This window comes from Columba livia, chromosome 1 (genome assembly GCF_036013475.1).
Source record: "Columba livia isolate bColLiv1 breed racing homer chromosome 1, bColLiv1.pat.W.v2, whole genome shotgun sequence".
NCBI classification, from domain to species: Eukaryota; Metazoa; Chordata; class Aves; order Columbiformes; family Columbidae; genus Columba; species Columba livia.
The window spans coordinates 9,814,778-9,841,121 of NC_088602.1; the positions used below are offsets into that span (position 1 = coordinate 9,814,778).

A 26,344-nucleotide genomic window follows, 5' to 3' on the forward strand; every position below is an offset into this window, starting at 1 on the left:
TCAGTTTTTGCTACCAGTTTTCTCCAACCTGGAGAAAATTGCGTCCAATGCCCATTTTACCGCCTCCATACTTATAGGAAATTCTCACAGCTCAGTACGTGCCTTTTGCAGCATGTGCAAGTGGGTATCAGTAAAAGTGCAGTGACAGGAGCCTTTTGAACGTAGTTTCTGCTCTTGGTAGGGACAGCACAGCGGGGTTTGGACTCGAGCAGGTGCAGCTGGCTGACACGTTACCTTCTTTCCCCAAACGAGTTCTTCAGGTGTCCTGCATACACGCACTTGCCCTGAGCAAAGAGAAGCAATGGGTTCTCCTTCCTTGAATGGAGCACGTTGGTTCGGCATTGGTCTGCCAAGAACGAGTAGCTGGAATTAAAACCTGGAGGGTTTTACAGAATGGAAGACACCAGCCAGCATGTCCTCATGGCCCACCAGATGCCAGGCACCACCGTGTGTAACGCAGTCCACGTGTCCTGAAGTTCACATGCCAGCTCCCCGCCTTGGAGAGATGTTCCAGCTGGTGGGCACCTGCTAATGGAGCTGATGGATGAGCCAGCAAAGGCCTCCTGCGAGGGCTGGGACGGGTCTGGGGGCCACGCGGAGCTGCTCTGGCTTAGCGCTGCACGGGTGGAATGTGCCGGCCAGAGCAGGAGGGCACGCTGCCTCTCTCCTCGCCTGCGCCGAGGTGGTGCCGGGGCCGCATCGTGCTCCTGGAAGCCCAGGTGTCAGAGCTCATCCAGGAAATCCAAGAAGCTACAAGGACAGAGTCAGAAAGAACAGATGAAACAACGAAGGCAAGAAGAGTGATGAGTGAGTTGCCTGTTTTTTGGGAAGTCCAATGAAACAGGAGTCACCGACTCCAATTTTGCTTTGGCCCCTTCTCGACACATGCCCTTCTCGGGGCACAGCTGGTTCTCAGGGATGTGCAGTGCCCCTCGGCCAGGCAGTGGGGCTTGACGGGGAGCCCCTGGGGCACTGTGATGTCCTTTCTAAAGCCCAAGCAGCAGCAGCGGCATCCCTCAGTGTGCGTTGCTAGAAACCCCGGTGTGAAGGAAAATCAGACTGCTTTTTGATTGTTGGGTTGTTTTTCACTTGCCTCAATTACCTCAGGTGAAATGTGAGCTTTTTAAGAAGTGCCACTGTCCCCGTGTCTACAGCTACTTGGAACAATTCCTTGCTGTGTCCTTGGGATTCAGACACCAGGCAGCACTGGGATTGCCAGCTGACACAAACAGAAAAGTGGGGCTTTGCGACTTTCTCTAGGCAGCGGATACACACCTGGGCTCCTGGTTCTTTTCGCCTGCTTGGATTTCCTTAGTTGCCCGTGTCTCAGTGCTCCGTTGCCAGCTTCCTCCTCTTCCTCTCAGGTTGCCCATCACTCGGCTCTTCACAGGGTGGTTTTCTCTTCCTGTCGAGCGGTGAAGAGCCTGGCAACCTTTGCATTCAATAGTATGGTTAGAAAGGTAATGCCACGATAAACCGGAATCCGTCCTGCTCTTAATCAAAGCTAGCTCACGTTACCTGCTCTCCTCAGAGGTGCTACTCAGGTGTTCACTTTCCAGGGTGACTGGAGGCACCTGCAAGGGAAATGTAGAAGTGAAGATGTGGCAGGGACCTACTTGCCCAATATCTAGCTCAGCTCTGAACTTTTGCAGAGCTGCAGGCTGGTGGCTGGAGGACCTTGCTTGTTCCTGTGGCAGCAGTCCCACCCTGGGAAGCGGGGAGGCTTTTTTGTCAAGCTGTTTGTGGCCCTGCCGTACCTCTGAGGCTTCTGCTTCTGCCCCTGGTGCTGGCAACTCCTCGGTGGATGCACTGGGAAGCCCAGCCTCCTCCTCCTCAAAGAGTTCCTCGTGGTGGACAATGAGGAACTCCAGCAGCTGCGTCACCTGCACACAGCATCAAACCATTGTTTTCCTGCCCGGTGGCTGAAAATGGGTGAGACAGCCCTTCCCGCTCCTGACCCTCATTTTGCTGCAGAAGCTGCAGCTGTGGGGCTGCTCTTCCCAGCAGCTCCCCCAGCAGCGTTTGCTGAAGGCGGGAGGCAGCCAGGAAGCTCTGAGCAGCCAAGCTGGGCTGGGCCCGTCAGGCTGTAGCCGGCCGTTCAACACAGCGTACCTTGCCGGTCACCTGCACCAGGACGTCCAGCGGCAGCGTGTCCTCCTCCGGTGGGCTGAGGAGGTTCGGCCCCACGCAGATGGCCAGGCTGGCCGCTGTCATCCTGCTGGTGCCGGCGTTGCTGCTGATGGTGTGCAGCAGGGTGAGCAGCTGCTTGAGGAGGAGCAGGTTGGGCTCGGGCAACTTGCTGGCCACGCTGAGGGAACAGGAACACAAGGTTAATCGAGGAGAGCTTGTCAACACAGGTCTAAGGAGGTGGATCCCAGCCAAGCCCACCCAAAGGAAGGTTCCCTGGCCACACCTGGTTTACAGCAGAGGGGCTGCCTTGGCTGAGATACGGCCATCTCCCTCCCTGCCCTTTTGGCAAGAGTCCCTTATGGAGCCACCCGCAATGTCTGTGGGCATTGCCACAAGCAGAAAAATGCTTCTGTGGCTCTGGCAGTGCCTGTGCAGCAGCCAGGCTGCGGGCCACACTTACTCCTTCAGCCCCGCCAGCCTCTCCTGCCTGCTGGTGTTGTGCAGGGCGCTCATCCAGTCCTGGTACAGCTCTGCCTGCAGGAGCTTGGAGGGGATCTTGCGCAGGAACTCCTGCAATGGCAAGGGCTGCGGGTCAGGCTGTGCCCACTGCCGCCGGCAGCACAGGCAGCATCCCCAGCCCAGCGCTCGGGCTGAGCAGCAGCTCCTGGGTTTGGGCTCCTGCTCTGGCAGGTGCCCGTCAGCACAGCCAGAGCCGGGAGCTGCCGGGCTCCATGTCAGCAGGGTTCACCTTCAGGATGGCGGCCAGGAGGTGCACCGGCTGGCTTTCGAGCTGCACCTGGGCGCCGCTGTCCAGGGCCTCCCGCAGCTCTCGGGAGGCGCGCTCGCCGGCCGCCAGCCGGAAGATCCCCTCGGTGGATGGTCCGTGCTCCTGCAGGAGAGCCAGCAGGTCCTGCGGGACAGAGGAGGACATTGCTGCGCTGGAGACAGGCGCTGGGACAGGACAACCTCCTCAGGGGCAGGAGTGACTGTGGAAGGGTGTGCAGGTCTCCTTGGGGCAAGGGAGGGATTGGCTGGAGGTGGGTGATGTGGGGAAGAGACAGAGTTGTCCCCAAGAGCCATCTGGGGTCCCTTGGACTGGAACACCACCTCTCCAGAGGAGCCAGCGGGATGTGGATCACCTGCCTAGGGGTGCTTACCTGGATGGGCTGGGGCAGCAAGCCGTTCTGGCTGCAGAGAGCTGCCAGGGGCCGGCCAAACAGAACCCCCGTGCGGCCAGAGCCTGATGGTTCGGCAGCCTCTGCAGCATCTGAGGTCCTTCCCCGTGCGAAGGGCCAGGGCAGCCACCTCCTCCTCCTGCTGGAGCCACCTGGTTCCAAGGAGAAGAGAGCAAAGAGCTGTGGAGAAGAAATGCCAGGCAAGCTCTCCTTGACAATCTCAGTGCTCTTCCCCCACCATCGCGTGCAGGGGAACAGCATGATTTGGGAGTACACGACCCCGGGGGCTCAGGTCTTTCCTGCTGCAGAGCCGTGGTACGGACGTGCCCTGCGGAAAAGGGAGCAGCAGCCCCAGTGCAGCACGAGTGTCTGTCTGGGAGAGGAGGAGAGAAGGGCCGTCCTGCTCTTGTTTTCCCCAAACTCACCAGCCGAGTGGCCAACGCCACCTTCGCTGCAGGAGGAGGCAAGAGGTGGTGGCTGCTGCTCTGCACCAGCCTGCAAGAAACGTGCTGTGCTCACTGAACAGCCCTGCAGCAGAAAGGGCCCCTGGCATTGCGCATCATGCCCTGGCCAGGTGTGACAGAAGTGGATGGCCCAGATTGCTTCCCGAGGGATCCTCACCTTCGCCTGGCTCTGCCGGAGCAGTGGCTGGTGAGATGCTGGGACGGGCACGCACTGCTGCTCGGGCTCAGGGTCGTCCCTGCAGAGCAGAGCAGAGCAGAGGGTGTCAGGCATGAGAAAAGCGGCTGTTGCGGGGTCTGGCTGTGCTGGGGTGTCCCCAAGACGTGGGTGATCTTACCTGGGCCCGCGGCAGCAGTTGACCTGGCCCATCCCGGCGAAGACAGTGGAACTGTCACGCCGGACACACTGCTGGTCCTCCAAATCCTGCCCAGTAGGCAGCCAAGAGACTCCCAAAGGGCGTCCAAGTGCCAAGGATCGCTGCTGGGGAAGAGCTGGGCTCTGCCCCCTGCCGCTCCCTGTTGGCACAGAACCGTTGCCGGGCCAGCGCCGGGTCAACACAGCGTCGCATTCTAACCGCCGTGGTGGGGGAGGGGCACTGGGGGTCTCCCCAGGATGCCCACGTCTCTCTCGTCCTGGGGAACCCAGAGGTGGGCACAGCACTGTAGGCTGTGGCTTTCCACTGAGCCCAATGTCTACAACTGAAGGATGGAGACATGAAGTCCACCAGCGTGTTACAAATGTCCAAGTAGAAGCAGTGTTGGCCCTCTCACGGAAAACTGGAGGGGAGGTTGGCTTTGCCGGCTGCAATAGCCCGAGCAGCTGCACTGCTGCCTTCTTGAGTGAGCACCTCTCTGCACAACTCCAGGTTGTCACGGATTTGGAGCGGGGAATGTCTAAAAAGCATAAATCCATGATATCCATGTTTCCCGTGGTCAAACACACACCAGGTCCCCAGTACCCTTCAGCTTCCTTTTCGGACAATAAAATGTGGTCACTTTCAATGAGAGAGACTCTCCAGACATACTCGGTCTTGGACTCCTTGGGAATCTGACCATACACTTTCTTTAATTTGGGCCAATTGGTGGCCTGAAATGGGACTTCTTTTGTATTTATTTGGGGTACCTTGTCCCCTGAGTCCTCCTGTGAGTATTCGGTCCTAATCAACGTCTGTAGCAGGACAGGTAACTTGTCCAAACGATGCTGCAAATCTTCTAGCTTGGGCAGGGGATAGGTCAGTGTCTTCTTCCCTGTCCTTTCTAATGGGTTCTTACACCCCCTTTCTGGCTGGTCATCCCCGGCTCGCGTTAGTCTTTCACACAACTCTTGCGTAAGTAAGTGGGCATTTGCCCTTCCTTCTTCTAATGGCGGCTGCAACATTTTAACTAGGTCTTGTAGAGGTGCAACAGACTGGCTTTCGGTCTTACATGGTTGCTCCTTCTCTTCTGCCACAGCTATCAATGCTGCACCTCACACTGCACACAGCACAGATTTTCCTTTGCCTTTTATCCCCCGAGCCTTGGCCTGCAAGACAGGAATTCGGTCAACAGGTGATTGTCCATTATACCAGTTTTTCTGAGCCCAGTCCAAGCCCGGTGGTGAGAGCTTGGAGTTCTGCTCCTCCAAGAAATAAAGCAGTATCTTGGGATTGTTGTCTATCTTTTCAAACTATGAGAGTGCTCTTCTCGAGAGGCACCTTTAGTCAGCTTGAATGCCCCGCTCCCCTCCTTGAGCGGTACCGTGCTTAGTTACACTTCTTATCTGTGGGTATTTAGGGGAAGCATTTGACTTTTCCCTCTCAGAGAAGTAACCGTCCCCAAGGGACAGGGTCTCTACGAATGCTGTTGTGTTAAAAGGATGAATTTGGCAGGAACTAAACCCCCTCACATTCCAACTTGTCCTCAGTATATTACTGAGGGGTGGGGGTGGCTGAGCTTAAAGTCAGAGTGATACCCAATCTGATTGCACTCAAGAGTACTATTTAAAAGTTTAAGATCTTCTGGACACTTCCAACTCTAAGCGAACCTGTCTGTGACAGCAATTAAAATATCACGATCTGGGGGATGGCGATCAAAGGTGATTACTAAGGTGGGGATTAAGGAGCAATCGAGGCCAAATGTCAGGAATGTACCAACACTTTAGTATAACATTTTTTAAGAGAAGGAAAGAGAGAGAGAGCACCGCCATCGTGGATCACACAGTGTCTCGCTTGACTGCTGTCTTCTTCTCCTGGAGGCGGGTGGTGGGAGGAGAGTCCCACGTGTGAAGTGCCTGTCGTGGGTTTTTAGAGGCTCCACCTCCGTGAGGATCTCTGGCTGTTGCAACGTCTGCACCCCTCGTGAACGTTGTTATGCTTTGCCCATGCGGAGCATCCAGTCAACACACGGACACTGTCTGCGCCACAGCCGCATGATATGTGCAGCTCTCGAGCACATGGGCTGAGCAGCCAGAGGGCTCCCAGTCCCTGGGAGACCCCCTGTTTTTGGAGGACAAAGTCCTGTCCTTGTTACGGTCTATCAGGAAGTAGGGACCGCTGTGGTTTGCCTTGAGCCCAACGTTTATTGACCGAATGCTGGATATATTGCGTTGTCCTGGAAATGACTGTAAATAGCACCCAGGATGACCTTCTCCATCATTTTCCCAGAAACTGAAGTTAGACTAGGAGTTCTGTTCTTCCCCGGGTCTTCTGATAAACTGGAAGAACAGTGGGGAGCTTCCAGTCAGCAGGGACCTACCCACATTCCCAGACCTTTGCAAGATGATTGCAAGGGCTCCTGCCGTGACACCTGCTAACTCCTTCAGGACTCTGGGATGGATCCCATCAGGCCCCATGGAACGATGAGCATTCGGCTGATACAAGGGCTTCCTTATTGTTCCAGTGTCCACAAATGGAAAGTCACTGCCCTTGCAGCCCTGGTCTTCCAACTCAAAGGACCAGGAATCCCAAGAATAAATTCTCGTTGAGCCTTGGTCTTTTGTGTTTTCTTCCTAAGTATGTGAACCATGGCTCTGTAGTCTTCCTGCAAAGCCTGACCTTGCTGCTAGAGATCATAGCGTTTCATTTTCTGCCTGACTTAGCTATGCTGCAATCCTTCCTGTTAAAAAATAGTAAAGTTCCCACTATTAGTAGCAGAGTAAAGTTATTCCTGCTGTCGTGAAGCAGGCATCTTAAGGACACCTCTAGACTTAACTGATTGCATTGACTCGGGGCTCGGTTGGGTTTCCTGCACACCGGAATCTTAATGCCATTGAAGATGCCGTAATCAGCTCAGCACCCAGAGCCCAGCAGATGTGACACCGACCTATGGACAGTCTGCCCCTTCTGAGGGCACGGCTGAAGACCAGAGGACATACCTGTGGGATCTCAGATCATTCCCAAATGATGCCCAGGGGTAGGCTACTGCACCAAGCCCTTGATGTGCACTCCCTGTGATGACTGTGTGGACAGTGAGTCCAAAGAGGGACACGGAGGCTAGAGTGGGCTGAATCCCGCCTGAGTTTTAGTTCCCTCTTCTGCCAGGGAGGTTTGTGTCCTGAGTCCCCAGGGCTGAGACCTAGTGGCAGCATTCTCCAGACAGGTCTTTGTAGCTAGTGCAGTGAAGAGCAAACACTGGGGCCAAGGGCCTTTTCTTTTTTTAAAATGTTTCTCTTTCTTCTTGTAACCATCTCCATTTGGCAAGGTTCAAGACATACAATGTAAAGCACTTAGTTAACTAAGTTTTGACATTTGAAAAAAAAGATGTATCTCGTGTTTGTTAATTGCAGATAAGCACTTTTTATTTTAGAAAATAGATTAATATACAACATTTCTAAATAATACCAGACATCTTCTAAATTGAAGGGACATTTTAAAATTTATTATCGAACGGTAAACGGAGTGATAGCGTCCGGTATAATAGAATCATGAAAGCAACAGGCTGAGCCCGCAGCAAAATGCCCGACTGCAGCTAATTCATTGTGCAGCAGTAGGTCTCCACTGGAGAAATATAAAAAGCACCAAAAAAACCACCAAATAAACGACAGGACTTTGTGTGCTATCATTTGAAACAACACAGCTTAATACGAAGACCAACCTTTCAATTACATACTTTCCTTTTATAATAACGCATGTCTCTCTGTATTACATATTTATGCAGCAAAATGGCCATTGCAATACAAGGCTTTTCTGTATCATTGTCATATGTATCTGAACTGCATCACAGACCATTCCCTCCCTCCATTTTGCTTGTGCTTCTATTAAAACCTGTACAAGCTGAGCTTGGAGGCTCTTCAGAACTTCCGCTTTCATGTGTTTTACTGTGTTTTTTTGGTTTTAGAGGGCTCAAAGCAGGTTTCTCTTGAGCACTGCCAGGCCGAGGAGCAGTGTCGCAATAGAGTGAACACGCATGGATGTATCGTCATTGCAGAACACCTGTGCAGTCAACCCTGGAAAAGCTCTCAGCTTGCCTGTGGGATGTAGCTCCACAGACACATTCTTTCCAAGTCGATGAGATGGCCACGAAGGACCAGCATTTCCATAGCGACATATGACCCATCCGTATGCTCGTATGTTAATGCGGTATGGAAATAATTTCAGTTTTTGCTACCAGTTTTCTCCAACCTGGAGAAAATTGCGTCCAATGCCCATTTTACCGCCTCCATACTTATAGGAAATTCTCGCAGCTCAGTACGTGCCTTTTGCAGCATGTGCAAGTGGGTATCAGTAAAAGTGCAGTGACAGGAGCCTTTTGAACGTAGTTTCTGCTCTTGGTAGGGACAGCACAGCGGGGTTTGGACTCGAGCAGGTGCAGCTGGCTGACACGTTACCTTCTTTCCCCAAACGAGTTCTTCAGGTGTCCTGCATACACGCACTTGCCCTGAGCAAAGAGAAGCAATGGGTTCTCCTTCCTTGAATGGAGCACGTTGGTTCGGCATTGGTCTGCCAAGAACGAGTAGCTGGAATTAAAACCTGGAGGGTTTTACAGAATGGAAGACACCAGCCAGCATGTCCTCATGGCCCACCAGATGCCAGGCACCACCGTGTGTAACGCAGTCCACGTGTCCTGAAGTTCACATGCCAGCTCCCCGCCTTGGAGAGATGTTCCAGCTGGTGGGCACCTGCTAATGGAGCTGATGGATGAGCCAGCAAAGGCCTCCTGCGAGGGGTGGGATGGGTCTGGGGGCCACGCGGAGCTGCTCTGGCTTAGCGCTGCACGGGTGGAATGTGCCGGCCAGAGCAGGAGGGCACGCTGCCTCTCTCCTCGCCTGCGCCGAGGTGGTGCCGGGGCCGCATCGTGCTCCTGGAAGCCCAGGTGTCAGAGCTCATCCAGGAAATCCAAGAAGCTACAAGGACAGAGTCAGAAAGAACAGATGAAACAACGAAGGCAAGAAGAGTGATGAGTGAGTTGCCTGTTTTTTGGGAAGTCCAATGAAACAGGAGTCACCGACTCCATTTTTGCTTTGGCCCCTTCTCAACACATGCCCTTCTTGGGGCACAGCAGGTTCTCAGGGATGTGCAGTGCCCCTCGGCCAGGCAGTGGGGCTCGACGGAGAGCCCCTGGGGCACTGTGATGTCCTTTCTAAAGCCCAAGCAGCAGCAGCAGCGGCATCCCTCAGTGTGCGTTGCTAGAAACCCCGGTGTGAAGGAAAATCAGACTGCTTTTTGATTGTTGGGTTGTTTTTCACTTGCCTCAATTACCTCAGGTGAAATGTGAGCTTTTTAAGAAGTGCCACTGTCCCCGTGTCTACAGCTACTTGGAACAATTCCTTGCTGTGTCCTTGGGATTCAGACACCAGGCAGCACTGGGATTGCCAGCTGACACAAACAGAAAAGTGGGGCTTTGCGACTTTCTCTAGGCAGCGGATACACACCTGGGCTCCTGGTTCTTTTCGCCTGCATGGATTTCCTGTTGCCCGTCTCTCAGTGCTCCGTTGCCAGCTTCCTCCTCTTCCTCTCAGGTTGCCCATCACTCGGCTCTTCACAGGGTGGTTTTCTCTTCCTGTCGAGCGGTGAAGAGCCTGGCAACCTTTGCATTCAATAGTATGGTTAGAAAGGTAATGCCACGATAAACCGGAATCCGTCCTGCTCTTAATCAAAGCTAGCTCACGTTACCTGCTCTCCTCAGAGGTGCTACTCAGGTGTTCACTTTCCAGGGTGACTGGAGGCACCTGCAAGGGAAATGTAGAAGTGAAGATGTGGCAGGGACCTACTTGCCCAATATCTAGCTCATCTCTGAACTTTTGCAGAGCTACAGGCTGGTGGCTGGAGGACCTTGCTTGTTCCTGTGGCAGCAGTCCCACCCTGGGAAGCGGGGAGGCTTTTTTGTCAAGCTGTTTGTGGCCCTGCCGTACCTCTGAGGCTTCTGCTTCTGCCCCTGGTGCTGGCAACTCCTCGGTGGATGCACTGGGAAGCCCAGCCTCCTCCTCCTCAAAGAGTTCCTCGTGGTGGACAATGAGGAACTCCAGCAGCTGCGTCACCTGCACACAGCAGCAAACCATTGTTTTCCAGCCCGGTGGCTGAAAATGGGTGAGACAGCCCTTCCCGCTCCTGACCCTCATTTTGCTGCAGAAGCTGCAGCTGTGGGGCTGCTCTTCCCAGCAGCTCCCCCAGCAGCGTTTGCTGAAGGTGGGAGGCAGCCAGGAAGCTCTGAGCAGCCAAGCTGGGCTGGGCCGTTCAACACAGCGTACCTTGCCGGTCACCTGCACCAGGACGTCCAGCGGCAGCGTGTCCTCCTCCGGTGGGCTGAGGAGGTTCGGCCCCACGCAGATGGCCAGGCTGGCCGCTGTCATCCTGCTGGTGCCGGCGTTGCTGCTGATGGTGTGCAGCAGGGTGAGCAGCTGCTTGAGGAGGAGCAGGTTGGGCTCGGGCAACTTGCTGGCCACGCTGAGGGAACAGGAACACAAGGTTAATCAAGGAGAGCTTGTCAACACAGGTCTAAGGAGGTGGATCCCAGCCAAGCCCACCCAAAGGAAGGTTCCCTGGCCACACCTGGTTTACAGCAGAGGGGCTGCCTTGGCTGAGATACGGCCATCTCCCTCCCTGCCCTTTTGGCAAGAGTCCCTTATGGAGCCACCCGCAATGTCTGCGGGCATTGCCACAAGCAGAAAAATGCTTCTGTGGCTCTGGCAGTGCCTGTGCAGCAGCCAGGCTGCGGGCCACACTTACTCCTTCAGCCCCGCCAGCCTCTCCTGCCTGCTGGTGTTGTGCAGGGCGCTCATCCAGTCCTGGTACAGCTCTGCCTGCAGGAGCTTGGAGGGGATCTTGCGCAGGAACTCCTGCAATGGCAAGGGCTGCGGGTCAGGCTGTGCCCACTGCCGCCGGCAGCACAGGCAGCATCCCCAGCCCAGCGCTCGGGCTGAGCAGCAGCTCCTGGCTTTGGGCTCCTGCTCTGGCAGGTGCCCGTCAGCACGGGCAGAGCCGGGAGCTGCCGGGCTCCATGTCAGCAGGGTTCACCTTCAGGATGGCGGCCAGGAGGTGCACCGGCTGGCTTTCGAGCTGCACCTGGGCGCCGCTGTCCAGGGCCTCCCGCAGCTCCCGGGAGGCGCGCTCGCCGGCCGCCAGCCGGAAGATCCCCTCGGTGGATGGTCCGTGCTCCTGCAGGAGAGCCAGCAGGTCCTGCGGGACAGAGGAGGGCATTGCTGCGCTGGAGACGGGCGCTGGGACAGGGCAACCTCCTCAGGGGCAGGAGTGACTGTGGAAGGGTGTGCAGGTCTCCTTGGGGCAAAAGAGGGATTGGCTGGAGGTGGGTGATGTGGGGAAGAGACAGATTTGTCCCCAAGAGCCATCTGGGGTCCCTTGGACTGGAACATCACCTCTCCGGGGGAGCCAGCGGGATGTGGATCACCTGCCTAGGGGTGCTTACCTGGATGGGCTGGGGCAGCAAGCCGTTCTGGCTGCAGAGAGCTGCCAGGGGCCGGCCAAACAGAACCCCCGTGCGGCCAGAGCCTGATGGTTCGGCAGCCTCTGCAGCATCTGAGGTCCTTCCCCGTGCGAAGGGCCAGGGCAGCCACCTCCTCCTCCTGCTGGAGCCACCTGGTGCCAAGGAGAAGAGAGCAAAGAGCTGTGGAGAAGAAATGCCAGGCAAGCTCTCCTTGACAATCTCAGTGCTCTTTCCCCACCATCGTGTGCAGGGGAACAGCATGATTTGGGAGTACACGACCCCGGGGGCTCAGGTCTTTCCTGCCGCAGAGCCGTGGTACGGACGTGCCCTGCGGGAAGGGGAGCAGCAGCCCCAGTGCAGCACGAGTGTCTGTCTGGGAGAGGAGGAGAGAAGGGCCGTCCTGCTCTTGTTTTCCCCAAACTCACCAGCCGAGTGGCCAACGCCACCTTCGCTGCAGGAGGAGGCAAGAGGTGGTGGCTGCTGCTCTGCACCAGCCTGCAAGAAACGTGCTGTGCTCACTGAACAGCCCTGCAGCAGAAAGGGCCCCTGGCATTGCGCATCATGCCCTGGCCAGGTGTGACAGAAGTGGATGGCCCAGATTGCTTCCCGAGGGATCCTCACCTTCGCCTGGCTCTGCCGGAGCAGTGGCTGGTGAGATGCTGGGACGGGCACGCACTGCTGCTCGGGCTCAGGGTCGTCCCTGCAGAGCAGAGCAGAGCAGAGGGTGTCAGGCATGAGAAAAGCGGCTGTTGCGGGGTCTGGCTGTGCTGGGGTGTCCCCAAGACGTGGGTGATCTTACCTGGGCCCGCGGCAGCAGTTGACCTGGCCCATCCCGGCGAAGACAGTGGAACTGTCACGCCGGACACACTGCTGGTCCTCTAAATCCTGCCCAGTAGGCAGCCAAGAGACTCCCAAAGGGCGTCCAAGTGCCAAGGATCGCTGCTGGGGAAGAGCTGGGCTCTGCCCCCTGCCGCTCCCTGTTGGCACAGAACCGTTGCCGGGCCAGCGCCGGGTCAACACAGCGTCGCATTCTAACCGCCGTGGTGGGGGAGGGGCACTGGGGGTCTCCCCAGGATGCCCACGTCTCTCTCGTCCTGGGGAACCCAGAGGTGGGCACAGCACTGTAGGCTGTGGCTTTCCACTGAGCCCAATGTCTACAACTGAAGGATGGAGACATGAAGTCCACCAGCGTGTTACAAATGTCCAAGTAGAAGCAGTGTTGGCCCTCTCACGGAAAACTGGAGGGGAGGTTGGCTTTGCCGGCTGCAATAGCCCGAGCAGCTGCACTGCTGCCTTCTTGAGTGAGCACCTCTCTGCACAACTCCAGGTTGTCACGGATTTGGAGCGGGGAATGTCTAAAAAGCATAAATCCATGATATCCATGTTTCCCGTGGTCAAACACACACCAGGTCCCTAGTACCCTTCAGCTTCCTTTTCGGACAATAAAATGTGGTCACTTTCAATGAGAGAGACTCTCCAGACATACTCGGTCTTGGACTCCTTGGGAATCTGACCATACACTTTCTTTAATTTGGGCCAATTGGTGGCCTGAAATGGGACTTCTTTTGTATTTATTTGGGGTACCTTGTCCCCTGAGTCCTCCTGTGAGTATTCGGTCCTAATCAACGTCTGTAGCAGGTCAGGTAACTTGTCCAAACGATGCTGCAAATCTTCTAGCTTGGGCAGGGGATAGGTCAGTGTCTTCTTCCCTGTCCTTTCTAATGGGTTCTTACACCCCCTTTCCGGCTGGTCATCCCCGGCTCGCGTTAGTCTTTCACACAACTCTTGCGTAAGTAAGTGGGCATTTGCCCTTCCTTCTTCTAATGGCGGCTGCAACATTTTAACTAGGTCTTGTAGAGGTGCAACAGACTGGCTTTCGGTCTTACATGGTTGCTCCTTCTCTTCTGCCGCAGATATCAAGGCTGCACCTCACACTGCACACAGCATAGATTTTCCTTTGCCTTTTATCCCCCGAGCCTTGGCCTGCAAGACAGGAATTCGGTCAACAGGTGATTATCCATTATACCATTTTTTCTGAGCCCAGTCCAAGCCCGGTGGTGAGAGCCTGGAGTTCTGCTCCTCCAAGAAATAAAGCAGTATCTTGGGATTGTTGTCTATCTTTTCAAACTATGAGAGTGCTCTTCTCGAGAGGCACCTTTAGTCAGCTTGAATGCCCCGCTCCCCTCCTTGAGCGGTACCGTGCTTAGTTACACTTCTTATCTGTGGGTATTTAGGGGAAGCATTTGACTTTTCCCTCTCAGAGAAGTAACCGTCCCCAAGGGACAGGGTCTCTACGAATGCTGTTGTGTTAAAAGGATGAATTTGGCAGGAACTAAACCCCCTCACATTCCAACTTGTCCTCAGTATATTACTGAGGGGTGGGGGTGGCTGAGCTTAAAGTCAGAGTGATACCCAATCTGATTGCACTCAAGAGTACTATTTAAAAGTTTAAGATCTTCTGGACACTTCCAACTCTAAGCGAACCTGTCTGTGACAGCAATTAAAATATCACGATCTGGGGGATGGCGATCAAAGATGATTACTAAGGTGGGAATTAAGGCGCAATCGAGGCCAAATGTCAGGAAAGTACCAACACTTTAGTATAACATTTTTTAAGAGAAGGAAAGAGAGAGAGAGAGCCGCCATCGTGAACCACGCAGCGTCTCGCTTGACTGCTATCTTCTTCTCCTGGAGGCGGGTGGTGGGAGGAGAGTCCCACGTGTGAAGTGCCTGTCGTGGGTTTTTAGAGTCTCCACCTCCGTGAGGATCTCTGGCTGTTGCAACGTCTGCACCCCTCGTGAACGTTGTTATGCTTTGCCCATGTGGAGCATCCAGTCAACACACGGACACTGTCTGCGCCACAGCCGCATGATATGTGCAGCTCTCGAGCACATGGGCTGAGCAGCCAGAGGGCTCCCAGTCACTGGGAGGCCCCCTTTTTTTGGAGGACGAAGTCCTGTCCTTGTTACAGTCTATCAGGAAGTAGGGACCGCTGTGGTTTGCCTTGAGCCCAACGTTTATTGACCGAATGCTGGATATATTGCGTTGTCCTGGAAATGACTGTAAATAGCACCCAGGATGACCTTCTCCATCATTTTCCCAGAAACTGAAGTTAGACTAGGAGTTCTGTTCTTCCCCGGGTCTTCTGATAAACTGGAAGAACAGTGGGGAGCTTCCAGTCAGCAGGGACCTACCCACATTCCCAGACCTTTGCAAGATGATTGCAAGGGCTCCTGCCATGACACCTGCTAACTCCTTCAGGACTCTGGGATGGATCCCATCAGGCCCCATGGAACGATGAGCATTCGGCTGATACAAGTGCTTCCTTATTGTTCCAGTGTCCACAAATGGAAAGTCACTGCCCCTGCAGCCCTGGGCTTCCAACTCAAAGGACCAGGAAGCCCAAGAATAAATTCTCGTTGAGCCTTGGTCTTTTGTGATTTCTCCCTAAGTATGTGAACCATGGCTCTGTAGTCTTCCTGCAAAGCCTGACCTTGCTGCTAGAGATCATAGCGTTTCATTTTCTGCCTGACTTAGCTATGCTGCAATCCTTCCTATTAAAAAATAGTAAAGTTCCCATTATTAGTAGCAGAGTAAAGTTATTCCTGCTGTCGTGAAGCAGGCATCTTAAGGACACCTCTAGACTTAACTGATTGCATTGACTCGGGGCTCGGTTGGGTTTCCTGCACACCGGAATCTTAATGCCATTGAAGATGCCGTAATCAACTCAGCACCCAGAGCCCAGCAGATGTGACACCGACCTATGGACAGTCTGTCCCTTCTGAGGGCACGGCTGAAGACCAGAGGACATACCTGTGGAATCTCAGATCATTCCCAAATGGTGCCCAGGGGTAGGCTACTGCACCAAGCCCTTGATGTGCACTCCCTGTGATGACTGTGTGGACAGTGAGTCCAAAGAGGGACACGGAGGCTAGAGTGGGCCGAATCCCGCCTGAGTTTTAGTTCCCTCTTCTGCCAGGGAGGTTTGTGTCCTGAGTCCCCAGGGCTGAGACCTAGTGGCAGCATTCTCCAGACAGGTCTTTGTAGCTAGTGCAGTGAAGAGCAAACACTGGGGCCAAGGGCCTTTTCTTTTTTTAAAATGTTTCTCTTTCTTCTTGTAACCATCTCCATTTGGCAAGGTTCAAGACATACAATGTAAAGCACTTAGTTAACTAAGATTTGACATTTGAAAAAAAAGATGTATCTCGTGTTTGTTAATTGCAGATAAGCAGTTTTTATTTTAGAAAATAGATTAATATACAACATTTCTAAATAATACCAGACATCTTCTAAATTGAAGGGACATTTTAAAACTTATTATCGAACGGTAAACGGAGTGATAGCGTCCGGTATAATAGAATCATGAAAGCAACAGGCTGAGCCCGCAGCAAAATGCCCGACTGCAGCTAATTCATTGTGCAGCAGTAGGTCTCCACTGGAGAAATATAAAAAGCACCAAAAAAACCACCAAATAAACGACAGGACTTTGTGTGCTATCATTTGAAACAACACAGCTTAATACGAAGACCAACCTTTTTATTACATACTTTCCTTTTATAATAAAGCATGTCTCTCTGTATAACAGAGTTATACAATAAAATGGCCATTGCAATACAAGGCTTTTCTGTATAATTGTCATATGTATCTGAACTGCATCGCAGACCATTCCCTCCCTCCTTTTTGCTTGTGCTTCTATTAAAACCTGTACAAGCTGAGCTTGGAGGCTCTTCAGAACTTCCGCTGTCATGAGTTTTACTGGGTTTTTTTGGTTTTAGAGGGCTCAAAGCAGGTTTCTCTTGAGCACTGCCAGGCCGAGGAGCAGTGTCGCAATAGAGTGAACTCGCATGGATGTATCGTCATTGCAGAACACCTGTGCAGTCAACCCTGGAAAAGCTCTCAGCTTGCCTGTGGGATGTAGCTCCACAGACACATTCTTTCCAAGTCGATGAGATGGGCACAAAGGACCAGCATTTCCATAGCGACATATGACCCATCCGTATGCTCGTATCTTAATGCGGTATGGAAATAATTTCAGTTTTTGCTACCAGTTTTCTCCAACCTGGAGAAAATTGCGTCCAATGCCCATTTTACCGCCTCCATACTTATAGGAAATTCTCGCAGCTCAGTACGTGCCTTTTGCAGCATGTGCAAGTGGGTATCAGTAAAAGTGCAGTGACAGGAGCCTTTTGAACGTAGTTTCTGCTCTTGGTAGGGACAGCACAGCGGGGTTTGGACTCGAGCAGGTGCAGCTGGCTGACACGTTACCTTCTTCCCCCAAACGAGTTCTTCAGGTGTCCTGCATACACGCACTTGCCCTGAGCAAAGAGAAGCAATGGGTTCTCCTTCCTTGAATGGAGCACGTTGGTTCGGCATTGGTCTGCCAAGAACGAGTAGCTGGAATTAAAACCTGGAGGGTTTTACAGAATGGAAGACACCAGCCAGCATGTCCTCATGGCCCTCCCAGATGCCAGGCACCACCGTGTGTAACGCACTCCACGTGTCCTGAAGTTCACATGCCAGCTCCCCGCCTTGGAGAGATGTTCCAGCTGGTGGGCACCTGCTCATGCAGCTGATGGATGAGCCAGCAAGGCCTCCTGCGAGGGCTGGGACGGGTCTGGGGGCCACGCAGAGCTGCTCTGGCTTAGCGCTGCACGGGTGGAATGTGCCGGCCAGAGCAGGAGGGCACGCTGCCTCTCTCCTCGCCTGCGCCGAGGTGGTGCCGGGGCCGCATCGTGCTCCTGGAAGCCCAGGTGTCAGAGCTCATCCAGGAAATCCAAGAAGCTACAAGGACAGAGTCAGAAAGAACAGATGAAACAACGAAGGCAAGAAGAGTGATGAGTGAGTTGCCTGTTTTTTGGGAAGTCCAATGAAACAGGAGTCACCGACTCCATTTTTGCTTTGGCCCCTTCTCAACACATGCCCTTCTTGGGGCACAGCAGGTTCTCAGGGATGTGCAGTGCCCCTCGGCCAGGCAGTGGGGCTTGACGGGGAGCTCCTGGGGCACTGTGATGTCCTTTCTAAAGCCCAAGCAGCAGCAGCAGCGGCATCCCTCAGTGTGCGTTGCTAGAAACCCCGGTGTGAAGGAAAATCAGACTGGTTTTGATTGTTGGGTTGTTTTTCACTTGCCTCAATTACCTCAGGTGAAATGTGAGCTTTTTAAGAAGTGCCACTGTCCCCGTGTCTACAGCTACTTGGAACAATTCCTTGCTGTGTCCTTGGGATTCAGACACCAGGCAGCACTGGGATTGCCAGCTGACACAAACAGAAAAGTGGGGCTTTGCGACTTTCTGTAGGTAGCGGATACACACCTGGGCTCCTGGTGCTTTTCGCCTGCTTGGATTTCCTTAGTTGCCCGTGTCTCAGTGCTCCGTTGCCAGCTTCCTCCTCTTCCTCTCAGGTTGCCCATCACTCGGCTCTTCACAGGGTGGTTTTCTCTTCCTGTCGAGCGGTGAAGAGCCTGGCAACCTTTGCATTCAATAGTATGGTTAGAAAGGTAATGCCACGATAAACCGGAATCCGTCCTGCTCTTAATCAAAGCTAGCTCGCGTTACCTGCTCTCCTCAGAGGTGCTACTCAGGTGTTCACTTTCCAGGGTGACTGGAGGCACCTGCAAGGGAAATGTAGAAGTGAAGATGTGGCAGGGACCTACTTGCCCCATATCTAGCTCAGCTCTGAAGTTTTGCAGAGCTACAGGCTGGTGGCTGGAGGACCTTGCTTGCTCCTGTGGCAGCAGTCCCACCCTGGGAAGCGGGGAGGCTTTTTTGTCAAGCTGTTTGTGGCCCTGCCGTACCTCTGAGGCTTCTGCTTCTGCCCCTGGTGCTGGCAACTCCTCGGTGGATGCACTGGGAAGCCCAGCCTCCTCCTCCTCAAAGAGTTCCTCGTGGTGGTCAATGAGGAACTCCAGCAGCTGCGTCACCTGCACACAGCAGCAAACCATTGTTTTCCAGCCCGGTGGCTGAAAATGGGTCAGACAGCCCTTCCCGCTCCTGACCCTCATTTTTCTGCAGAAGCTGCAGCTGTGGGGCTGCTCTTCCCAGCAGCTCCCCCAGCAGCGTTTGCTGAAGGTGGGAGGCAGCCAGGAAGCTCTGAGCAGCCAAGCTGGGCTGGGCCCGGCAGGCTGTAGCCGGCCGTTCAACACAGCGTACCTTGCCGGTCACCTGCACCAGGACGTCCAGCGGCAGCGTGTCCTCCTCCGGTGGGCTGAGGAGGTTCGGCCCCACGCAGATGGCCAGGCTGGCCGCTGTCATCCTGCTGGTGCCGGCGTTGCTGCTGATGGTGTGCAGCAGGGTGAGCAGCTGCTTGAGGAGGAGCAGGTTGGGCTCGGGCAACTTGCTGGCCACGCTGAGGGAACAGGAACACAAGGTTAATCAAGGAGAGCTTGTCAACACAGGTCTAAGGAGGTGGATCCCGGCCAAGCCCACCCAAGGGAAGGTTCCCTGGCCACACCTGGTTTACAGCAGAGGGGCTGCCTTGGCTGAGATACGGCCATCTCCCTCCCTGCCCTTTTGGCAAGAGTCCCTTATGGAGCCACCCGCAATGTCTGCGGGCATTGCCACAAGCAGAAAAATGCTTCTGTGGCTCTGGCAGTGCCTGTGCAGCAGCCAGGCTGCGGGCCACACTTACTCCTTCAGCCCCGCCAGCCTCTCCTGCCTGCTGGTGTTGTGCAGGGCGCTCATCCAGTCCTGGTACAGCTCTGCCTGCAGGAGCTTGGAGGGGATCTTGCGCAGGAACTCCTGCAATGGCAAGGGCTGCGGGTCAGGCTGTGCCCACTGCTGCCGGCAGCACAGGCAGCATCCCCAGGCCAGCGCTCGGGCTGAGCAGCAGCTCCTGGGTTTGGGCTCCTGCTCTGGCAGGTGCCCGTCAGCACGGCCAGAGCCGGGAGCTGCCGGGCTCCATGTCAGCAGGGTTCACCTTCAGGATGGCGGCCAGGAGGTGCACCGGCTGGCGTTCGAGCTGCACCTGGGCGCCGCTGTCCAGGGCCTCCCGCAGCTCTCGGGAGGCGCGCTCGCCGGCCGCCAGCCGGAAGATCCCCTCGGTGGATGGTCCGTGCTCCTGCAGGAGAGCCAGCAGGTCCTGCGGGACAGAGGAGGGCATTGCTGCGCTGGAGACAGGCGCTGGGACAGGACAACCTCCTCAGGGTCAGGAGTGACTGTGGAAGGGTGTGCAGGTCTCCTTGGGGCAAGGGAGGGATTGGCTGGAGGTGGGTGATGTGGGGAAGAGGCAGATTTGTCCCCAAGAGCCATCTGGGGTCCCTTGGACTGGAACACCACCTCTCCAGAGGAGCCAGCAAGATGTGGTTGGCCTGTCTAAGGGTGCTTACCTGGATGGGCTGGGGCAGCAAGCCGTTCTGGCTGCAGAGAGCTGCCAGGGGCCGGCCAAACAGAACCCCCGTGCGGCCAGAGCCTGATGGTTCGGCAGCCTCTGCAGCATCTGAGGTCCTTCCCCGTGCGAAGGGCCAGGGCAGCCACCTCCTCCTCCTGCTGGAGCCACCTGGTTCCAAGGAGAAGAGAGCAAAGAGCTGTGGAGAAGAAATGCCAGGCAAGCTCTCCTTGACAATCTCAGTGCTCTTCCCCCACCATCGTGTGCAGGGGAACAGCATGATTTGGGAGTACACGACCCCGGGGGCTCAGGTCTTTCCTGCTGCAGAGCCGTGGTACGGACGTGCCCTGCGGAAAAGGGAGCAGCAGCCCCAGTGCAGCACGAGTGTCTGTCTGGGAGAGGAGGAGAGAAGGGCCGTCCTGCTCTTGTTTTCCCCAAACTCACCAGCCGAGTGGCCAACGCCACCTTCGCTGCAGGAGGAGGCAAGAGGTGGTGGCTGCTGCTCTGCACCAGCCTGCAAGAAACGTGCTGTGCTCACTGAACAGCCCTGCAGCAGAAAGGGCCCCTGGCATTGCGCATCATGCCCTGGCCAGGTGTGACAGAAGTGGATGGCCCAGATTGCTTCCCGAGGGATCCTCACCTTCGCCTGGCTCTGCCGGAGCAGTGGCTGGTGAGATGCTGGGACGGGCACGCACTGCTGCTCGGGCTCAGGGTCGTCCCTGCAGAGCAGAGCAGAGGGTGTCAGGCATGAGAAAAGCGGCTGTTGCGGGGTCTGGCTGTGCTGGGGTGTCCCCAAGACGTGGGTGATCTTACCTGGGCCCGCGGCAGCAGTTGACCTGGCCCATCCCGGCGAAGACAGTGCAACTGTCACGCCGGACACTCTGCTGGTCCTCCAAATCCTGCCCAGTAGGCAGCCAAGAGACTCCCAAAGGGCGTCCAAGTGCCAAGGATCGCTGCTGGGGAAGAGCTGGGCTCTGCCCCCTGCCGCTCCCTGTTGGCACAGAACCGTTGCCGGGCCAGCGCCGGGTCAACACAGCGTCGCATTCTAACCGCCGTGGTGGGGGAGGGGCACTGGGGGTCTCCCCAGGATGCCCACGTCTCTCTCGTCCTGGGGAACCCAGAGGTGGGCACAGCACTGTAGGCTGTGGCTTTCCACTGAGCCCAATGTCTACAACTGAAGGATGGAGACATGAAGTCCACCAGCGTGTTACAAATGTCCAGGTAGAAGCGGTGTTGGCCCTCTCACGGAAAACTGGAGGGGAGGTTGGCTTTGCCGGCTGCAATAGCCCGAGCAGCTGCACTGCTGCCTTCTTGAGTGAGCACCTCTCTGCACAACTCCAGGTTGTCACGGATTTGGAGCGGGGAATGTCTAAAAAGCATAAATCCATGATATCCATGTTTCCCGTGGTCAAACACACACCAGGTCCCCAGTACCCTTCAGCTTCCTTTTCGGACAATAAAATGTGGTCACTTTCAATGAGAGAGACTCTCCAGACATACTCGGTCTTGGACTCCTTGGGAATCTGACCATACACTTTCTTTAATTTGGGCCAATTGGTGGCCTGAAATGGGACTTCTTTTGTATTTATTTGGGGTACCTTGTCCCCTGAGTCCTCCTGTGAGTATTCGGTCCTAATCAACGTCTGTAGCAGGTCAGGTAACTTGTCCAAACGATGCTGCAAATCTTCTAGCTTGGGCAGGGGATAGGTCAGTGTCTTCTTCCCTGTCCTTTCTAATGGGTTCTTACACCCCCTTTCCAGCTGGTCATCCCCGGCTCGCGTTAGTCTTTCACACAACTCTTGCGTAAGTAAGTGGGCATTTGCCCTTCCTTCTTCTAATGGCGGCTGCAACATTTTAACTAGGTCTTGTAGAGGCGCAACAGACTGGCTTTCGGTCTTACATGGTTGCTCCTTCTCATCTGCCGCAGATATCAAGGCTGCACCTCACACTGCACACAGCATAGATTTTCCTTTGCCTTTTATCCCCCGAGCCTTGGCCTGCAAGACAGGAATTCGGTCAACAGGTGATTATCCATTATACCATTTTTTCTGAGCCCAGTCCAAGCCCGGTGGTGAGAGCCTGGAGTTCTGCTCCTCCAAGAAATAAAGCAGTATCTTGGGATTGTTGTCTATCTTTTCAAACTATGAGAGTGCTCTTCTCGAGAGGCACCTTTAGTCAGCTTCAATGCCCCACTCCCCTCCTTGAGCGGTACCGTGCTTAGTTACACTTCTTATCTGTGGGTATTTAGGGGAAGCATTTGACTTTTCCCTCTCAGAGAAGTAACCGTCCCCAAGGGACAGGGTCTCTACGAATGCTGTTGTGTTAAAAGTTTGGCAGGAACTAAACCCCCTCACATTCCAACTTGTCCTCAGTATATTACTGAGGGGTGGGGGTGGCTGAGCTTAAAGTCAGAGTGATACCCAATCTGATTGCACTCAAGAGTACTATTTAAAAGTTTAAGATCTTCTGGACACTTCCAACTCTAAGCGAACCTGTCTGTGACAGCAATTAAAATATCACGATCTGGGGGATGGCGATCAAAGATGATTACTAAGGTGGGAATTAAGGCGCAATCGAGGCCAAATGTCAGGAAAGTACCAACACTTTAATATAACATCCTGGGGAGCCCAGAGCTGGGCATAGAACTGCAGACCTGTCTTTTGCACTGAGCAGAGGGGAAAGTCACCTCCCTCCAGCTGCTGCCAGCACTTTGCCCCGGAGAGCCCAGGGCACTACTCGCCAACTCCTTGGGGCAATGGCACCTTGCTGACTCCTGCTCAGATTGCTGTCTTCCTGGATTCTTAGGACCTTTTGTGCCACATTGCTTTCCAGCAGCTTTGCCAAGCTGCTTTTGGTCACAAGTCTGTTCCAATGTGTCCTGGGATGCTTTGTGCCTGTGCCATCCACATTCTGTCCGACCTTCTCTGGCAGGTCTCCCAGTGCCGCTGCTGTGGTGATGAGAAAGCTATGTGTCCTCTAGCCAAATCAGTGGTCCAGGTGGAAAGGTTCTCTTGTTATGGGACAGGGAGAAAGAGGATGCAGCCTGGGAACAGAGTCCTGAAAATCAGCTCCCACAGAACTCCATCTTTTTATTGGAAATTGGTGAGAGACTGAGTGAACAGGACTCTCTGTGAGCCCTCTAGGAGCTGTGGTAGGAGAGAGTTCCCAGAACTGTAATGCCTCCTCCTCATGCAATGTATATTTGCAGATATGTTTGATTTAAGAAGGACATACTTAATGGCTGTGACGTCCCAACATTGCCCAGACCTTATGTAGATTATTGAAAGGCGTCTTGTCATCACACCTGTTAACTCCTTCAGGACTATGGAATGAATCCCTGTGTCTTTTCTGAAGAACCACTTTTGAATAGACCCTCAGAAAATAAAGGGTAGGAGGGGCAAAATGGACTCTCATGGAGCATCTTTCACGTGATATTCTGAGGTTGCGTACCTAGCAATACCTTGTATACTCAACTGTACAAGGGCTGGTTCAGTAAAGCAGTGGTAGGACTGTGACACAGCTTTCATGACAGGCATGGCATAACTTCTAATTACAGTTTTTTCATGTCAATAATTGTTCATCAATTGTCAGTGGAATAGGGTCACCCAGGAGAACTACTATGGATGTCCTGCATGCATCTAGAGTCTTTCTAAGAGAAGGGTATGATCACCATGATAAAAGTCTGAAAGCTCTTCTTTGCAAAGCACAGTCCCCTCTGACTTTCACTGTGTAGGATTCAGGGACTGTCTCTGATGGATAGAGTTTCCCTTGGCACAAAATAAAACCCAACAAACTATAACAACCCCCTCCTCAAAAAAAAAAAAAACAAAAAACCAAAAACCAAAAAAAAAAAAAAAAAGAACAAAAAACCCAAACCAACTAACCAAAACCAACCAAACAAAAGAAACAAACAAAACAACAACAACAAAAGATCAGGAACAGCATCTCTTTACCAGCTGAAAGCTCTGGAGAACAGTAGAAGCTCTTGCAAGAAGGGGTTTCCTACATGCTATTTGCTTTCTTGCATGAGGTTCTGAGACTTTCAAACACTGCTAGTGGGATGAAGGATGTACTCACAACTCCTGCTCCAGACAGGCAGGAGCAGGCACAGGAATTTGCTCCAGTGACTAACGAGTGTGTCACCAGCACCTCACAGCCTGTAGAAGGGACATGTCATGCTGGCCAGGCCAATGATGGATGTGGCCGGCAGTGGTCTTTAGGGAGGAGGATAAAAGAAACAGCAATGAAATGACTGTTCTTGGGAGAAGGAGGGACAATCAGAAGCTCTGCATCATATTTAAACTGAACTGTTAAATACCCTCCGGTTTCAGAAGTATCTGTAAAGCCTCTAATTTTGCTAAATCCTTTTGTTTCCTATACCTTGCCTTCAGGAACCTTTTCTCCACTTTGTCTTCTTTCACTACACCATAAAAGTGAACTCTGGACAGGAGGAGCTGCTGTTTTATTTACACAACTACACTGTTCCAGGCAAAATGGAGCTTAGATGTTAATGGGAGCCTTAAGCACTGTTTTAAGTATTCTGTAAATGCTAATAATAGCATCAGATAATGATTAAGAGGGGGCTGGTTTAAGAATCAGTGTTAGAAGCCAGGTGCTGGACAATGGAGGGTAATTGTTGACAAGGAAAGCGGTCCTGCTCAGGGCTTTATGGACCTGTCAGTAATTTTAATATTTATGTTTTTTTTTCCTGAGAGATTAGAACATAGAACATTAATTGGGTTGTTTCATTGCCAGGTGACTCAGGTATATGAAAAACTTTTACTTCAGGTGCTGAGAGGCAAAAAACTCCTACTATTTTCTTAACTTTAATGAAGTATTAACCTTGAAACTGACTGTTGCACTGCATCTCCCTGGTCTCCCTATGGTCTTCATGCTGGATCCTTAGGAATGGCTTTGCAGCATCTGGGCAGACAGTGTACTGTTCATATTTCCCCTGGCTCTGATGCTTCCTTGAGTGACAGATACCTGGTGACTTGAGGAGGTGGCTGAGGAGAGGAGCGATGAGAAATGGCCGCTAGGTCCGAAGATGCTGAGTTATGGGAAATGCAGGAAAAAAAGAGGATCTAATATCCCAGACTGTCATCAAAGCTTATTTGGGGATTGTCACTGAGATTGTCACTGAGGCCTGCATGGTTGAATAGGGATCTGTTGGGTATGCTCAAGCAGAAGAGGAGAGTTTACACGTCATGGAAGCAGGGGCTGGCCACTTGGGAGGAATATAAGGCTGCTGTTAGAGGATGTAGGAAGGCAGCTAGGATAGCCAAGGCCTCCTTAGAATTACAGCTGGAAAGAGGGGTCAAGGACAGCAAAAAGAACTTTTTCAAATACATAGCTGATAAAACTAATACCAGAGGCAATGTAGGCCCACTGATGAACGGGGTGGGTGCCCTGGTGGAAGAAGATACAGAGAAGGCAGAATTACTGAATGCCTTCTTTGTCTCTGTCTACTCTGCCGGAGGCTGTCCTGGGGAGCCCTGTACCCCTGAGACCCCGGATGAAGCCAGGTCTATGGAGGAGTTTGCTTTAGTTGATGAGGACTGGGTTAGGGAGCAATTAAATAGTCTGGACATCCATAAATCCATGGGTCCAGATGGGATGCATCCGTGGGTGCTGAGGGAGCTGGCTGAAGTCATTGCTGGACCGCTCTCCATCATCTTTGCCAAGTCTTGGGAAACGGGGGAGGTGCCCGAGGATTGGAGGAAAGCAAATGTCACTCCAGTCTTCAAAAAGGGCAAGAAGGAGGACCCGGGTAATTATAGACCGGTCAGCCTCACCTCTGTCCCTGGGAAAGTAATGGAACAGCTTATCCTTGGTGCCATCTCAAGGCATATCAAGGATAAGAGGGTTATTAGGGGCAGTCAGCATGGCTTTACCAAGGGTAAGTCATGCTTGACCAACCTCATAGCCTTTTATGAGAATGTAACAAGGTGGATGGATGATGGCAGAGCGGTGGATGTGGTCTACCTTGACTTCAGTAAAGCATCTGACACAGTCTCCCACAGCATCCTCACAGCTAAGTTGAGGAGGTGTGGTCTAGACAATAGAGTAGTAAGGTGGGTTGCAAACTGGCTTAAGGAGAGAAGCCAGAGAGTGGTAGTCAATGGTGCGGAGTCTAGTTGGAGGACAGTATCTAGTGGAGTGCCTCAGGGGTCAGTGCTGGGGCCAATATTATTCAATATATTCATTAACGATTTAGATGAGGGAATAGAGTGTACTATCAGCAAGTTTGCTGATGACACTAAGCTGGGAGGGGTGGCTGACACACCAGAAGGCTGTGCTGCCATCCAGCGGGACCTGGACAGGCTGGAGAGTTGGGCAGGGAATAACCTGATGAAATTTAACAAGGGAAAGTGTAGAGTCCTGCATCTGAGCAGGAACAAC

The 26,344-nt window shown here is 53.5% G+C and overlaps 2 protein-coding genes across 2 annotated transcripts; both read right to left on the reverse strand.

Annotated features, from left to right (window-relative positions):
- Positions 1–722: 722 nt before the first annotated feature.
- Positions 723–3,993, reverse strand: LOC135578288 (T-cell activation Rho GTPase-activating protein-like). Its single transcript, XM_065049566.1, has 7 exons — positions 3,288–3,993; positions 2,879–3,040; positions 2,591–2,700; positions 2,113–2,308; positions 1,758–1,883; positions 1,519–1,574; positions 723–750 (listed from the first exon to the last, which is right to left on the reverse strand). The coding sequence occupies exons 1-7, from the start codon at positions 3,564–3,566 to the stop codon at positions 723–725; spliced, it is 957 nt and encodes a 318-aa protein (XP_064905638.1). The 5' UTR covers positions 3,567–3,993.
- A 5,065-nt stretch (positions 3,994–9,058) lies between these two features.
- LOC135578289 (T-cell activation Rho GTPase-activating protein-like) lies at positions 9,059–12,454 on the reverse strand. The gene is made up of 10 exons (XM_065049567.1): positions 12,423–12,454; positions 12,245–12,323; positions 12,049–12,118; positions 11,606–11,775; positions 11,197–11,358; positions 10,909–11,018; positions 10,431–10,626; positions 10,095–10,220; positions 9,856–9,911; positions 9,059–9,086 (listed from the first exon to the last, which is right to left on the reverse strand). Exons 1-10 carry the CDS (start codon positions 12,452–12,454, stop codon positions 9,059–9,061), a joined length of 1,029 nt encoding a protein of 342 aa, XP_064905639.1.
- Positions 12,455–26,344: the final 13,890 nt, after the last annotated feature.